At 44.8% G+C, this 13990-nt stretch overlaps 1 protein-coding gene across 5 annotated transcripts in view; it reads right to left on the bottom strand.

Annotated features, from left to right (window-relative positions):
* The window catches only part of PHRF1 (PHD and ring finger domains 1), a 58068-nt gene that overhangs the window by 813 nt on the left and 43265 nt on the right, over positions 1 to 13990 (bottom strand). For 3 of the 5 annotated variants that reach the window (XM_069738728.1, XM_069738729.1, XM_069738727.1), the window contains exons 15-19: positions 13386 to 13641; positions 12608 to 12951; positions 9440 to 9620; positions 8715 to 8764; positions 2702 to 2830 (exon numbers count right to left, since the gene is read on the bottom strand). In XM_069738728.1, coding sequence (XP_069594829.1) covers positions 2702 to 2830; positions 8715 to 8764; positions 9440 to 9620; positions 12608 to 12951; positions 13386 to 13641 — 960 coding nt within the window. The remainder of the gene's footprint in view (positions 1 to 2701; positions 2831 to 8714; positions 8765 to 9439; positions 9621 to 12607; positions 12952 to 13385; positions 13642 to 13990) is intronic. The other 2 variants (XM_069738731.1, XM_069738730.1) reach the window with 1 other exon arrangement.

Here is a 13990-nt window from a genome sequence, read left to right as displayed (position 1 = left end):
TCACAGCCAAATTATGTCATACTAGATGGTGGCCCGATTCTAACGCATCGGGTATTCTAGAATATGCATGTCCACGTAGTATATTGCCCAACCACGTAGTATATTGCCCAGCGACGTAGTATATTGCCCAGCGACGTAGTATATTGCCCAGTCACGTAGTATATTGCCCAGCCACGTAGTATATTGCCCAGCCACGTAGTATATTGCCCAGCCACGTAGTATATTGCACAGCAACGTAGTATACAGCACAGAGCCACGTAGTATATTGCCCAGCGATGTAGTATATTGCCCAGTCACGTAGTATATTGCCCAGTCACGTAGTATATTGCCCAGCCACGTAGGATATTGCACAGTCACGTAGTATATTGCACAGCAACGTAGTATATTGCCCAGCTACATAGTATATTGCACAGCCCACGTAGTATATTGCCCGCCCACGTAGTATATTGCCCAGCCACGTAGTATATTGCCCAGCCACGTAGCATATTGCCCAGCCACGTAGCATATTGCCCAGTCACGTAGTATATTGCCCAGTCACTTAGTATATTGCCCAGCCACGTAGTATATTGCACAGCCCACGTAGTATATTGCCCAGCCACGTAGTATATTACCCAGCCACGTAGTATATTGCCCAGCTACGTAGTATATTGCACAGCCCACGTAGTATATTGCCCGCCCACGTAGTATATTGCCCGCCCACGTAGTATATTGTCCAGCCACGTAGTATATTGCCCAGTCACGTAGTATATTGCCCAGCCACGTAGTATATTGCCCAGTCACGTAGGATATTGCCCAGCCACGTAGGATATTGCCCAGCCACGTAGTATATTGCCCAGTCACGTAGTATATTACCCAGTCACGTAGCATATTGCCCAGCCACGTAGTATATTGCCCAGTCACGTAGGATATTGCCCAGTCACGTAGGATATTGCCCAGCCACATAGTATATTGCCCAGCCACATAGTATATTGCCCAGCCATGTAGTATATTGCCCAGTCACGTAGTATATTGCCCAGTCACATAGTATATTGCCCAGTCATGTAGTATATTGCCCAGCGACGTAGTATACAGCACAGAGCCACATAGTATATTGCCCAGTCACGTAGTATATAACACTGCCCACACAGTACATAACACAGCCCACATAGTATGTAACACTGGCCAGGCAGTATACAGCACAGAGCCACGCGGTATATAACACAGCCCACGTAGTATATAGCAGTGTGGGCACCATATCCCTGTTAAAAAAAAATAAAAACTGGTTCTATAATCACCCGCCGGGATCCAATCCAGCGAAGCTGTCCCGATGCGCGCGCGGCTGCCGCCATCTTCCATTCCCAGGACGCATTGCGAAATTACCCAGATGACTTAGCGGTCTCGTGAGACCGCTAAGTCTTCTGGGTAATTTCGCAATGCATCGCTGAGAACGAAAGATGGCGGCAGGCACGAGCTGCTCAGCGGACAACGGAGGGCGAGTATAGCAGGTTTTTTTTTTATTTTTTTTATTATTTTTAACATTACATTTTTTTACTATTGATGCCGCATAGGCAGCATCAATAGTAAAAAGTTGGGGACACACAGGGATAATAGCGGCGGTAACGGAGTGCCTTACCCGCGGCATAACGCGGTCCGTTACCGCCGGCATTAACCCTGTGTGAGCAGTGACTGGAGGGGAGTATGCGGGCGCCAGGCACTGACTGCGGGGAGTAAGGAGCGGCCATTTTCTTCCGGACTGTGCCCGTCGCTGATTGGTCGTGGCTGTTCTGCCGCGACCAATCAGCGACTTGGATTCCATGACAGACAGAGGCCGCGACCAATGAATATCCGTGACAGACAAGACAGAAAGACGGAAGTGACCCTTAGACAATTATATAGTAGATTTACCCATATCCCCCATTTTGGACGTTCCATGCCCGTATAATCCCCGCACTGTATAGGCACAGTATAGTGCGCCAAAGGACTGATCCACGTGTATACATGTACAGTGCAGTGTATAGGGTGAAGTAAAAACAAAATCCTCTGTGCTTTATATTTTTATATTGAGATCTTGTGTGCAGATTTTCTTTTAAAGGGAAATCTGTCAGCAGGTTTTTGCTAGGTAATAAGACAGCAGCATGAGATGTAGGGACTAAGACCCTGATTCCAGTGATGTATGACTTCGTCTACTGGGTGGAGTGGTTGGGATATAATCACAGTTTTCTCTGCTGCAGATCTAGCAGAGCTCAGAACACTTAGCTGTGTATAACTCAGGCCACATCACTGATTGGTGTGTACAGTGTATATTGACAGAAAGCTGCCAATCAGTGCTGGGGGGCGTGGTTGGACCAGGAGGCACAAAACACCTAGTCCTGTAGTGATAATCTCCTGATGATAAAACACTAAGGTTTATTGAAACGCCAAAACACAGGCTAGCAAGTGACACATTGCTGGAATTAGGGTCTCTGGCCCTACATTATGCACCTTTCATTTTACATGGCTAAAATTTGCCAACAAGACTCCGTTTAATAATATTTTTAAATAGCATTTGCAGACATTTTGGTTCTCTTGAGGGCAGCAGCCTTCAACCCATAGTTCTCTGGCTGTTGGAAAAAACTACAACTCCCAGCATGTTGGAAGTTGCAATCATTCAGCTACTGTAAAAGCCGTGACTAATCATAACCAACCCTGTCCAGGCAGACCGGTCTCTTGCTTCCAATCCTACCTTCTGCACAGCTTTGCGCAGGATCTCTTTATATTCATCCTTTGTGATCTCTCTCTTCTGGTAAAATGGTTTTATGGCCAGTTTGACCTCCTCCACTGCTCTTTCCTGCACGTAAAGTTTCTTCATGTACTGAGAAAGGGAAAAACCAAAGCCAATGTGTTAGATGGAGAATAACAGGAATAGCAGCAACCGGCATAATAGGAAGCAGAGTCCCACATCAAGGCCAAGTTATTCCCTGTGAAGGATGGATGGATATATATATATATATATATATATATATATATATATATATATATATATATATATATATATATATATATATATATATATATATATATATATATATATATATATATATATCCTCGAGTATAAGCCGACCCCCCTAACTTTGCCACAAAAAGCTGGGAAAACTTATTGACTCGAGTATAAGCCTAGGGTGGAAATGCAGCATTTACCGGTGAATTTCAAAAATAAAAATAGATCATTATTTCCCCATAGCTGTGCCATATAGTGCTCTGCACCGTTCATTATTTCCCCATAGCTGTGCCCCATATAGTGCTCTGCACCGTTCATTGTGCCCCATTGCTGTGCCATATACAGTGCTCTGCACCGTTCATTGTGCCCCATATCTGTGCCCATATACGGTGCTCTGCACCGTTCATTGTGCCCCATTGCTGTGCCATATACAGTGCTCTGCACCGTTCATTGTGCCCCATTGCTGTGCCCATATACGGTGCTCTGCACCGTTCATTGTGCCCCATTGCTGTGCCCATATACGGTGCTCTGCACCGTTCATTGTGCCCCATTGCTGTGCCATACAGTGCTCTGCACCGTTCATTGTGCCCCATTGCTGTGCCATATACAGTGCTCTGCACCGTTCATTGTGCCTCATATCTGTGCCCATATACGGTGCTCTGCTCCGTTCATTGTGCCCCATTGCTGTGCCCATATACGGTGCTCTGCTCCGTTCATTGTGCCCCATTCCTGTGCCCATATACGGTGCTCTGCACCGTTCATTGTGCCCCATTGCTGTGCCATATACAGTGCTCTGCACCGTTCATTGTGCCCCATTGCTGTGCCATATACAGTGCTCTGCTCCGTTCATTGTGCCCCATTGCTGTGCCCATATACGGTGCTCTGCACCGTTCACTGTGCCCCATAGATGTGCCATATACGGTGCTCTGCACCGTTCATTGTGCCCCATAGAAATCTCTGCCGCCGCCGCTGCTGCAATAAAAAAAAAAAACACATACTCACCTCCCTTGATTGCAGCTCCCGGCGTCTCGTTCCGGCGCCTCCATCTTCCCGGCGTCTCTGCTCTGACTGATCAGGCAGAGGGCGCCGCGCACACTATATGCGTCATCGCGCCCCCTGCCTGAACAGTCAGAGCGCAGACGCCGGGAAGATGGAGGCGCCGGCCGGGAAGATGGAGCGACGCCCGGCGGCTGGAACGAGGACAGGTGAATATGACATACTCACCTAGTCCTGGCGATCCTCGCGCTGTCCCTCTGCCTGGTCTTCGGTGCCGCAGCTCTTCCTGTCAGCGGTCACCGGCACCGCTGATTAGAGGAATGAATAGGCGGCTCCGCCCCTATGGGAGGTGGAGCCGCTTATTTATATCTCTAATGAGCGGTCCCACGTGACCGCTGAAGAGGGGAAGAAGCTGCAGCACAGAAGCCCGTGGGACGGCAGGGACAGCGCGAGGATCGCTGGGACTAGGTAAGTATACCTCAGCGCCCTCACCCCCTCACCCGCCGACCCTGCCACCCACATTGACTCGAGTATAAGCCGAGAGGGGCACTTTCAGCCCAAAAATTTGGTTGCAGGCTTGCAGGGCATCTCCTAAACTGGAGAGTCCTAAAAATAATGACCTAATACAGTATATGGACCAGCGAATTACACATTACACCTACAGGAGCTTTATCACCTCCCATTCTACATCCATAGAGCAGAGTATGGGGTTGGTCCTCCATTTGTAGCTATAACAGCTTCCACCCTTCTAGGAAGGATCTACAAGATTTTAGAGGATTCGGTGGGAATTTTACGCCATTCAGCCAGAAGACCATTTGTGAGGTCAGGCACCAATGTCTTGGAGAGGGCCGGGTTCAGTGTCTCCGCTCTAGATCATCCATCCCAAAAGTGTTGACTAAAGCGGAGGTAAGGGCTCTGCACATCCAGACCAAAATTCCCCAATAATGTCTTTATAGACCTTAAAGGGAACCTAACACAGTCCAAACAACAAAATGGCGGCAGACAGCACTCTGTAGTATAAAATGGTTGCTTGTCCTAGCTCCACAGGATCCAAATGGAGGAGTACATACCAAAGTTTCAGAAGTGAAGGACAGCATCCAATCCAGGTGAAGGAAATGAACACTTTATTGTGCCATAGGTGCAACGTTTCAACCCATAAGGGGTCTTTATCAAGCATACATAATAATCAAAATGACGGCCTTATATAGGAAGTGGATCACCACCACCTGACAGGTCCGCCCACAGAATTTACATACATAATATCTGGTGATCATATTAACCATAAAAAACATATACATAGCGAGACATACATACTTAAAATCTCATTGCATTAATACCACATAACCTCATTGTTGGCAATAGTGTTCAGATTCATAGTAATCCGCACATGTCAACGATAGAAAATAAATAAACAAAACCACATGTCACTTGTAGGCCTATCAGAGGACTCATGGGGGCTATTGTGAGCGTGAGCTGCCTATCACTGAACTTATCACATCATTATTGATTAACCAATCTATGTCTTTGGTAAAGGTCCAATCCAGGACACTGATACATATCTAGCCCATGCACTGGAACCAATCCAGGCTCCGTTTCTGCTTCTATAGAACCACCCCCCAGGCTGATCATTATCGTACTACATTACAACGTAGATAGATAATAGCATTATACGCTCTCTTCACTCACCCCTTGAAATATCCGATCACAGTGAGCAAGCCCGCCGGCCACACGGCAGCGCCAAGCATGTAAAAACATGCGGCGCAGCCGAGATGCACGCCCACCCGAACCGGCACGCGCCCCATATACTAGAATCAATCCAGGCTCCGTACCTGCATCCGCCCCCACTCAGGTCACATGACCGACCGGCCTTCCATACGCGTCAGCCCAAGCTCCCTAGTATGCCGAACGGAAGCCCAGGACCGAGGACGCATGCCTGACGGCTTCCCAGCGGCGCATGAAAACACAGCGCCGACACAGACAGCCGAAAGGCACGCCCCCCGGCCACCGCCCACCAATAGGGCTAGGATAGTGTGCCAGGGTTAAATTATTAAAAAAGAAAGAACTTAGATGGATATCGAGGTTGGGCTCTCGACAACCTGGGGGGTTAAATGTTGACTACAATCTCTCATTATGTGTATCTTGATCTATCTGTATATGGTTCGTGTGGCTCACATCTGTTTAGATTGTTTTTAATGTGGTGATTGGTATATTACTTATTGCATTTTTTGTTTTTTTAGAGTTGTGTGGATTGGCATATAACAAATTGGCTGGTTGTCTCCTGTCAGTTGGAGGTGACGCTCTGCCGTTTTAATGGGCTATATAGCCATGGATATGGTGTTATATTAGTTAAGATGGTTCATGTGTTTGTTTCCCCATATAGTTTTTATTAACTATGGTCGGTTTGAGCTATCCTTAGCGTTTTATGGCCCTTTATACTGATTGAGGGGTTTATTAAGAGGACCGCCTCTAAATGTTTAGATGGGGGACTTTAAAGTCTTCACATACCTCTTTTGTATGCCCGTATGCCTAATGGCATGAGCGCTTTAGTAATAGTAAGGGTACAGATGGATCATTAGCACACTATCCTAGCCCTATTGGTGGGCGGTGGCCGGGGGGCGTGCCTTTCGGCTGTCTGTGTCGGCGCTGTGTTTTCATGCGCCGCTGGGAAGCCGTCAGGCATGCGTCCTCGGTCCTGGGCTTCCGTTCGGCATACTAGGGAGCTTGGGCTGACGCGTATGGAAGGCCGGTCGGTCATGTGACCTGAGTGGGGGCGGATGCAGGTACGGAGCCTGGATTGATTCTAGTATATGGGGCGCGTGCCGGTTCGGGTGGGCGTGCCTCTCGGCTGCGCCGCATGTTTTTACATGCTTGGCGCTGCCGTGTGGCCGGCGGGCTTGCTCACTGTGATCAGATATTTCAAGGGGTGAGTGAAGAGAGCGTATAATGCTATTATCTATCTACGTTGTAATGTAGTACGATAATGATCAGCCTGGGGGGTGGTTCTATAGAAGCAGAAACGGAGCCTGGATTGGTTCCAGTGCATGGGCTAGATATGTATCAGTGTCCTGGATTGGACCTTTACCAAAGACATAGATTGGTTAATCAATAATGATGTGATAAGTTCAGTGATAGGCAGCTCACGCTCACAATAGCCCCCATGAGTCCTCTGATAGGCCTACAAGTGACATGTGGTTTTGTTTATTTATTTTCTATCGTTGACATGTGCGGATTACTATGAATCTGAACACTATTGCCAACAATGAGGTTATGTGGTATTAATGCAATGAGATTTTAAGTATGTATGTCTCACTATGTATATGTTTTTTATGGTTAATATGATCACCAGATATTATGTATGTAAATTCTGTGGGCGGACCTGTCAGGTGGTGGTGATCCACTTCCTATATAAGGCCGTCATTTTGATTATTATGTATGCTTGATAAAGACCCCTTATGGGTTGAAACGTTGCACCTATGGCACAATAAAGTGTTTATTTCCTTCACCTGGATTGGATGCTGTCCTTCACTTCTGAAACTTAAAGGGAACCTGTCACCCCGAAAATCGCGGGTGAGGTAAGCCCACCGGCATCAGGGGCTTATCTACAGCATTCTGTAATGCTGTAGATAAGCCCCCGATGTTACCTGAAAGAGGAGAAAAAGATGTTATATTATACTCACCCAGGGGCGGTCCCGCTGCTGGTCTGGTCAAATGGGTGTCTCCGATCCGCTGCGGCGCCTCCTATCTTCATTACAAGACGTCCTCTTCTGATCTTCAGCCACGGCTCCGGCGCAGGCGTACTTTGTCTGCCCTGTTGAGGGCAGAGGATAGTGCTGCAGTGCGCAGGCGCCGGGCCTCTCTGACCTTTCCGGCGCCTGCGCACTGCAGTACTTTGTTGTGCCCTTAACAGGGCAGACAAAGTACGCCTGCGCCGGAGCCGTGGCTGACGATCAGAAGAAGACGTCTTGTAATGAAGATGGGAGGCGCCGTGGCGGACCAGAGACACCCATCTGACCTGACCAGCAGCGGGACCGCCCCTGGGTTAGTATAATATAACGTCTTTTTCTCCTCTTTCAGGTAACATCGGGGGCTTATCTACAGCATTACAGAATGCTGCAGATAAGCCCCTGATGCCGGTGGGCTTACCTCACCCGCGATTTTCGGGGTGACAGGTTCCCTTTAAAAAAAACCTCCTGTCCCTTCCCGAGTCTCCGCAGCTGCTCCCCGCATCTGATATTGTCACGCCAACAGCACTGCAGCCAATCAGTGAGGTCAGCGGCTCGTACCATGCACACGGGCAGAGCCTCTGAACTCAGTGACAGGCTGCAGCATGACTTCAGTGCTACAAATGTAACAGACACTGGAAGCTCATGCGGAAACTTGGCACTGGACCTGGGGACGGTAGGTACGGCTCGATTTATGGTTGCTTTTCTTTTTCAAGCAAACAGCAATTGTGGACAGTGGATTTCTAAAAATGGCAAGCCTTGTAAGGACCTAAGCCAGCCACTACAAAAAAACACCCCCCATAGTATAATCCCACCAAACGTTACAGCTGGCACAATGCAGTCAGGGGGAGAACATTCACCAAATCCTGACTCGTCCATCCCACACCAGATACTTTTGTCCATACAGTGCATGTGCAGGTGATACAGCAGAAGATGTAGCAATATTGGAGAAGTAAAACGTCAATTATAAAGAGTGTACAGAGAATAAAACGTAAAAATGACACTGGGACATGCACTTCCCATAGGCATCTCCATATTACCTCTTCGTTCTTTCCTTGTTCGTCTTTTTTTGGTTTCGATTTTCCTTTACCTAAGGGTTAAACAAAAATCCACACATATTAGACACAGAAAACATACATGCTCTAGAGCTATCGGTTCTCTGAATATGTTACAGAACTCGACATTCAAAAAAACTGGTTGATCTGAAGCAGATAAAACTGTGGTTATGTAAAAACGACATCAAGCAGCTCAATAAATGACTGGAATCAGGGTCTCTATCCCTACACCAAGCTGCTCACTGATGGGGTAGCAAGAATCTAGTGACAGATTCCCTTTAAAGAGTTTATTTCATTTCATAAATCAATTAATCACGTATGGGATATATCTAATCGGAGAAATCTGCTTCCTTCTCCTCATTCATACTCAATTCATGGGTAAAATCTGTTTTTAGTGAAGGCAGATTTGCCAATTACTGAGATAGGAAATGACGGTTGGTTCTTCTGCAAGTTCGTTACAGATCTCCAGAGAATGTTATGGGCACCAACCGTCATCTGTCGCCTAACAGGAGATCTGCATTCACTGAAGACAAATTTTACCAGTGTGTTCAGAATTTTGAGAACAAATGACCAGTCCAGGAGGAAAAAGAAGAAAATTCCTGTGATAAGATACATTACAAAGTTTCTTATTTTCACGTATTCTATTGATTTATGAAGGATTACTCTAAGTCATGAAAGCAAGGATAGAAATGAATTATATGGGCTCTCACCTGTGCTTGCTGCCTGCATCTTGGGTTCATTTGCTGTGGCTAGACTGCCAGGTTTTGGCGTTTGGCTGGGCATGGTTCGGCTGCTCTGAATTATACAGGGCACTGTGGGTTCTCTCATGGGGGCATATGGGGGAAAGACCGGTGGAAGAGGTAATGGAGGCAAGGTCTGTGGGAACACCTGCTGAAGAAAATCGAGATATTTTGTAAAACAAAAAAACAAGCAAAAAAAATGTGTGTGTGTGTATATATATATATATATATATATATATATATATATATATATATATATACATATATATATATGTACATATATACATATACATATATACATATATATATATATATATATATATATATATACACACACACACACATTATATATATATATATATATACATACACACACACACACATATATATATGTATATACACACACATATATGTGTGTGTGTATGTATGTGTGTGTGTATATATATATATATATATATATATATATATATGTGTATGTATGTGTGTGTGTATGTATATATATATATATATGTGTATGTATGTGTGTGTGTATGTATATATATATATATATATGTGTATGTATGTGTGTGTGTATGTATATATATATATATACAGTGGGGCAAAAAAGTATTTAGTCAGTCAGCAATAGTGCAAGTTCCACCACTTAAAAAGATGAGAGGCGTCTGTAATTTACATCATAGGTAGACCTCAACTATGGGAGACAAACTGAGAAAAAAAAATCCAGAAAATCACATTATCTGTTTTGTTAACATTTTATTTGCATATTATGGTGGAAAATAAGTATTTGGTCAGAAACAAAATTTCATCTCAATACTTTGTAATATATCCTTTGTTGGCAATGACAGAGGTCAAACGTTTTCTGTAAGTCTTCACAAGGTTGCCACACACTGTTGTTGGTATGTTGGCCCATTCCTCCATGCAGATCTCCTCTAGAGCAGTGATGTTTTTGGCTTTTCACTTGGCAACACGGACCTTCAACTCCCTCCAAAGGTTTTCTATAGGGTTCAGATCTGGAGACTGGCTAGGCCACTCCAGGACCTTGAAATGCTTCTTACGAAGCCACTCCTTCGTTGCCCTGGCGGTGTGCTTTGGATCATTGTCATGTTGAAAGACCCAGCCACGTTTCATCTTCAATGCCCTTGCTGATGGAAGGAGGTTTGCACTCAAAATCTCACGATACATGGCCCCATTCATTCTTTTATGTACCAAGATCAGTCGTCCTGGCCCCTTTGCAGAGAAACAGCCCCAAAGCATGATGTTTCCACCACCATACTTTACAGTAGGTATGGTGTTTGATGGATGCAACTCAGTATTCTTTTTCCTCCAAACACGACAAGTTGTGTTTCTACCAAACAGTTCCAGTTTGGTTTCATCAGATCATAGGACATTCTCCCAAAACTCCTCTGGATCATCCAAATGCTCTCTAGCAAACTTCAGACGGGCCCGGACATGTACTGGCTTAAGCAGTGGGACACGTCTGGCACTGCAGGATCTGAGTCCATGGTGGCGTAGTGTGTTACTTATGGTAGGCCTTGTTACATTGGTCCCAGCTCTCTGCAGTTCATTCACTAGGTCCCCCCGCGTGGTTCTGGGATTTTTGCTCACCGTTCTTGTGATCATTCTGACCCCACGGGGTGGGATTTTGCGTGGAGCCCCAGATCGAGGGAGATTATCAGTGGTCTTGTATGTCTTCCATTTTCTAATTATTGCTCCCACTGTTGATTTCTTCACTCCAAGCTGGTTGGCCATTGCAGATTCAGTCTTCCCAGCCTGGTGCAGGGCTACAATTTTGTTTCTGGTGTCCTTTGACAGCTCTTTGGTCTTCACTATAGTGGAGTTTGGAGTCAGACTGTTTGAGGGTGTGCACAGGTGTCTTTTTATACTGATAACAAGTTTAAACAGGTGCCATTACTACAGGTAATGAGTGGAGGAAAGAGGAGACTCTTAAAGAAGAAGTTACAGGTCTGTGAGAGCCAGAAATCTTGATTGTTTGTTTCTGACCAAATACTTATTTTCCACCATAATATGCAAAAAAAATGATAAAAAAACAGACAATGTGATTTTCTGGATTTTTTTTTTCTCAGTTTATCTCCCATAGTTGAGGTCTACCTATGATGTAAATTACAGACGCCTCTCATCTTTTTAAGTGGTGGAACTTGCACTATTGCTGACTGACTAAATACTTTTTTGCCCCACTGTATATATATATATATATATATATATGTGTATGTATGTGTGTGTGTGTGTATGTATATGTATATGTATATGTATGTATGTATATATATATATTATATATATATATATATATATATATATATATATATATATACACACACACACATATATATATAACCTAAATCCGAAAAGTCAATATTGACCCTTTAACGGGCCTTGCCACTTGACTTAAGACAGAATCCAAACCAGATACTATTTGCAGACACGTGTTTTGGGGTTTTTAACCCTCCTCAGTGCAAAGCAAGAAATCAGATTTGGCTGTATAAGGGCCACTGAATGGGATCTAAGGGGTAACATCTTTCCTTGTGGAGAGAGACATGATGGCATGCAAGTGTAAGGAGATTTGTAGGATGCTCCTCTGGGGAAATTCAATATGCTAATTGCATCTTTACAGAGGAAGAGGATGGGCATACTTGCGGAGAATGACATGCCAGTGTAAAGCTTGTTAAAGGGTCAGTATTGACTTTTAGGACTGCTAGTTCCAAAAGTTGGCACTAGAGTTCACGTCCTCTTCCTCCCTAAAGAGGCAATTAGCATTTTTAATTTCCCAGAAGAGCATTGCATGGCCTAGAAGTCTCTTTACACTGGCATGCCAAGCAGAGGAGAAATGTTACCCGTTAGACCCAAGTCAGAGGCCTCTCCGCTAAATCAGAATGCTTGCTTTGCACTGAGGAGGGTTAAACACCCCGAAACACTCATCGGCAAATAGAGTATCTGGTTTGGCTTCTTTTCTAAGTCATGTGGCAAGGCTCGTTAAAGGGTCGATATTTAGTTTTAGGATTGTTATTTCCAATAATATTTTTACCTAGAGCAAGACAATGTGGTTAAAATAGGTATGCATGGAAGCCCCCTTTAAAGAAAAAAAGTCAAACTTAAAACCTACTGTAACAAGCAAACCAGTACCTTTACACCCAGGACATTTCGCGCCTGAACAGGTGTATCCGTGGCAAGCCATGGGATCGAACTTGTGTCCTTCACTTGTCTTTCCAGGGTGATAGGTCTGTCCACAGCTGCGGGTTTGTCTTCAGGTTTAGCCGGGACATTATTTTGGGCTCCATTTCCTATATTCCATGACCCCTGACTCACTGACTGGAGCACAGATCCCTGCAAGGATGTTTCCAGGGTGTTCCAATCAAGAGGGCTGGAAGTGTCACTTGAAGGCTCCGTTTTGTGACTGGTGACTTGATTAGTTGTAAACTTGGGTGAGGCTGCATAATCCTCCAGAGGAGCATCACAGGAAGGGGAAGCTTTCATAGAAACATACATAGTATATTACAAATAACAGAATGTACAGTATATACAAGTGGCATAAAAATATACAACACCGGAAAATAAAATACATAGGAAATGGTGATGTGACTCTCAGGCTCTTCTAATTTGAAAAAGTGAAGAAAACTAATCCAAACTCACCCTATAGCAAAGTAGCCATCTAAAATAAATCACTTTCAGAGGTAAACATTGGGATAAAAACCTGCCCAAGTAGAATAGATGTCAAATAATAGATCTAAGATGTTATCGAGGGCACCTTCCTAGGCTTGGGCAGTGCTAACTATGGGGTTGGATCCATCATAAGGGTCCAATATGTAAGAAGTAAGAGGGTACAAGTTTTTCAAAGCGAAGCAAAGAGGTATGAACACAATAAACCCCCCCCCCCCCCACAAGTTGGGGTTCGGGTACTTACACACAGATTCCTCCGCGACAGTGGTCGGAGGATTCTTATGAAGGTTCCAAGTCACTCTCTTTATCTGAGGCTTGGCTTTCGGGATAGAAGAAGGTGCGGCTTCCTTAAGGCCATCGGACTTGCTAACTTCAACATTGGAGAACTTATTTTTCGAGGTCTTGTCGATATGGTTTCCTGCTCTCCTACCGCCTGAATGGTCATTATCTTGTAGAAAAGGTAGGACTGACTTTATAGAGAAGTTAATTTCATTGGACTCCTAGAATACATAAAAAATACGATTTCAGAGGAGATGGCGAAAAATCATCGGACACTTAAAGGGGTTTCTGCATCATTATTAATGGGTACAATGGGAAAATACTTGTAAAAACAAGCAACTTTGCAATTTCCCTCCTTATTAAAAATCCTCTCCACTCAAAAAAGGACAGGATTTTTCATTCTTTAGTGTGCTGCTTGTTGCCTGGCTTACCGGCCACTGCTGGAGTCTATCAGAGGTGGTCGGTTGCTTAGGCAAGGTACACAGATTAGGGCGTGCATGCCCTGTACTGATGCTATCCGGGTTCTGGACAGTTTTAGAGCCTTCTCTGATGCTGCAGAGGCAAGGAATT

Source organism: Ranitomeya imitator, chromosome 9, assembly GCF_032444005.1.
Source record: "Ranitomeya imitator isolate aRanImi1 chromosome 9, aRanImi1.pri, whole genome shotgun sequence".
NCBI lineage: Eukaryota > Metazoa > Chordata > Amphibia > Anura > Dendrobatidae > Ranitomeya > Ranitomeya imitator.
The sequence above is the reverse complement of the archived record's forward strand: the minus strand, read 5'-3'. Positions and strand labels throughout refer to the sequence as shown.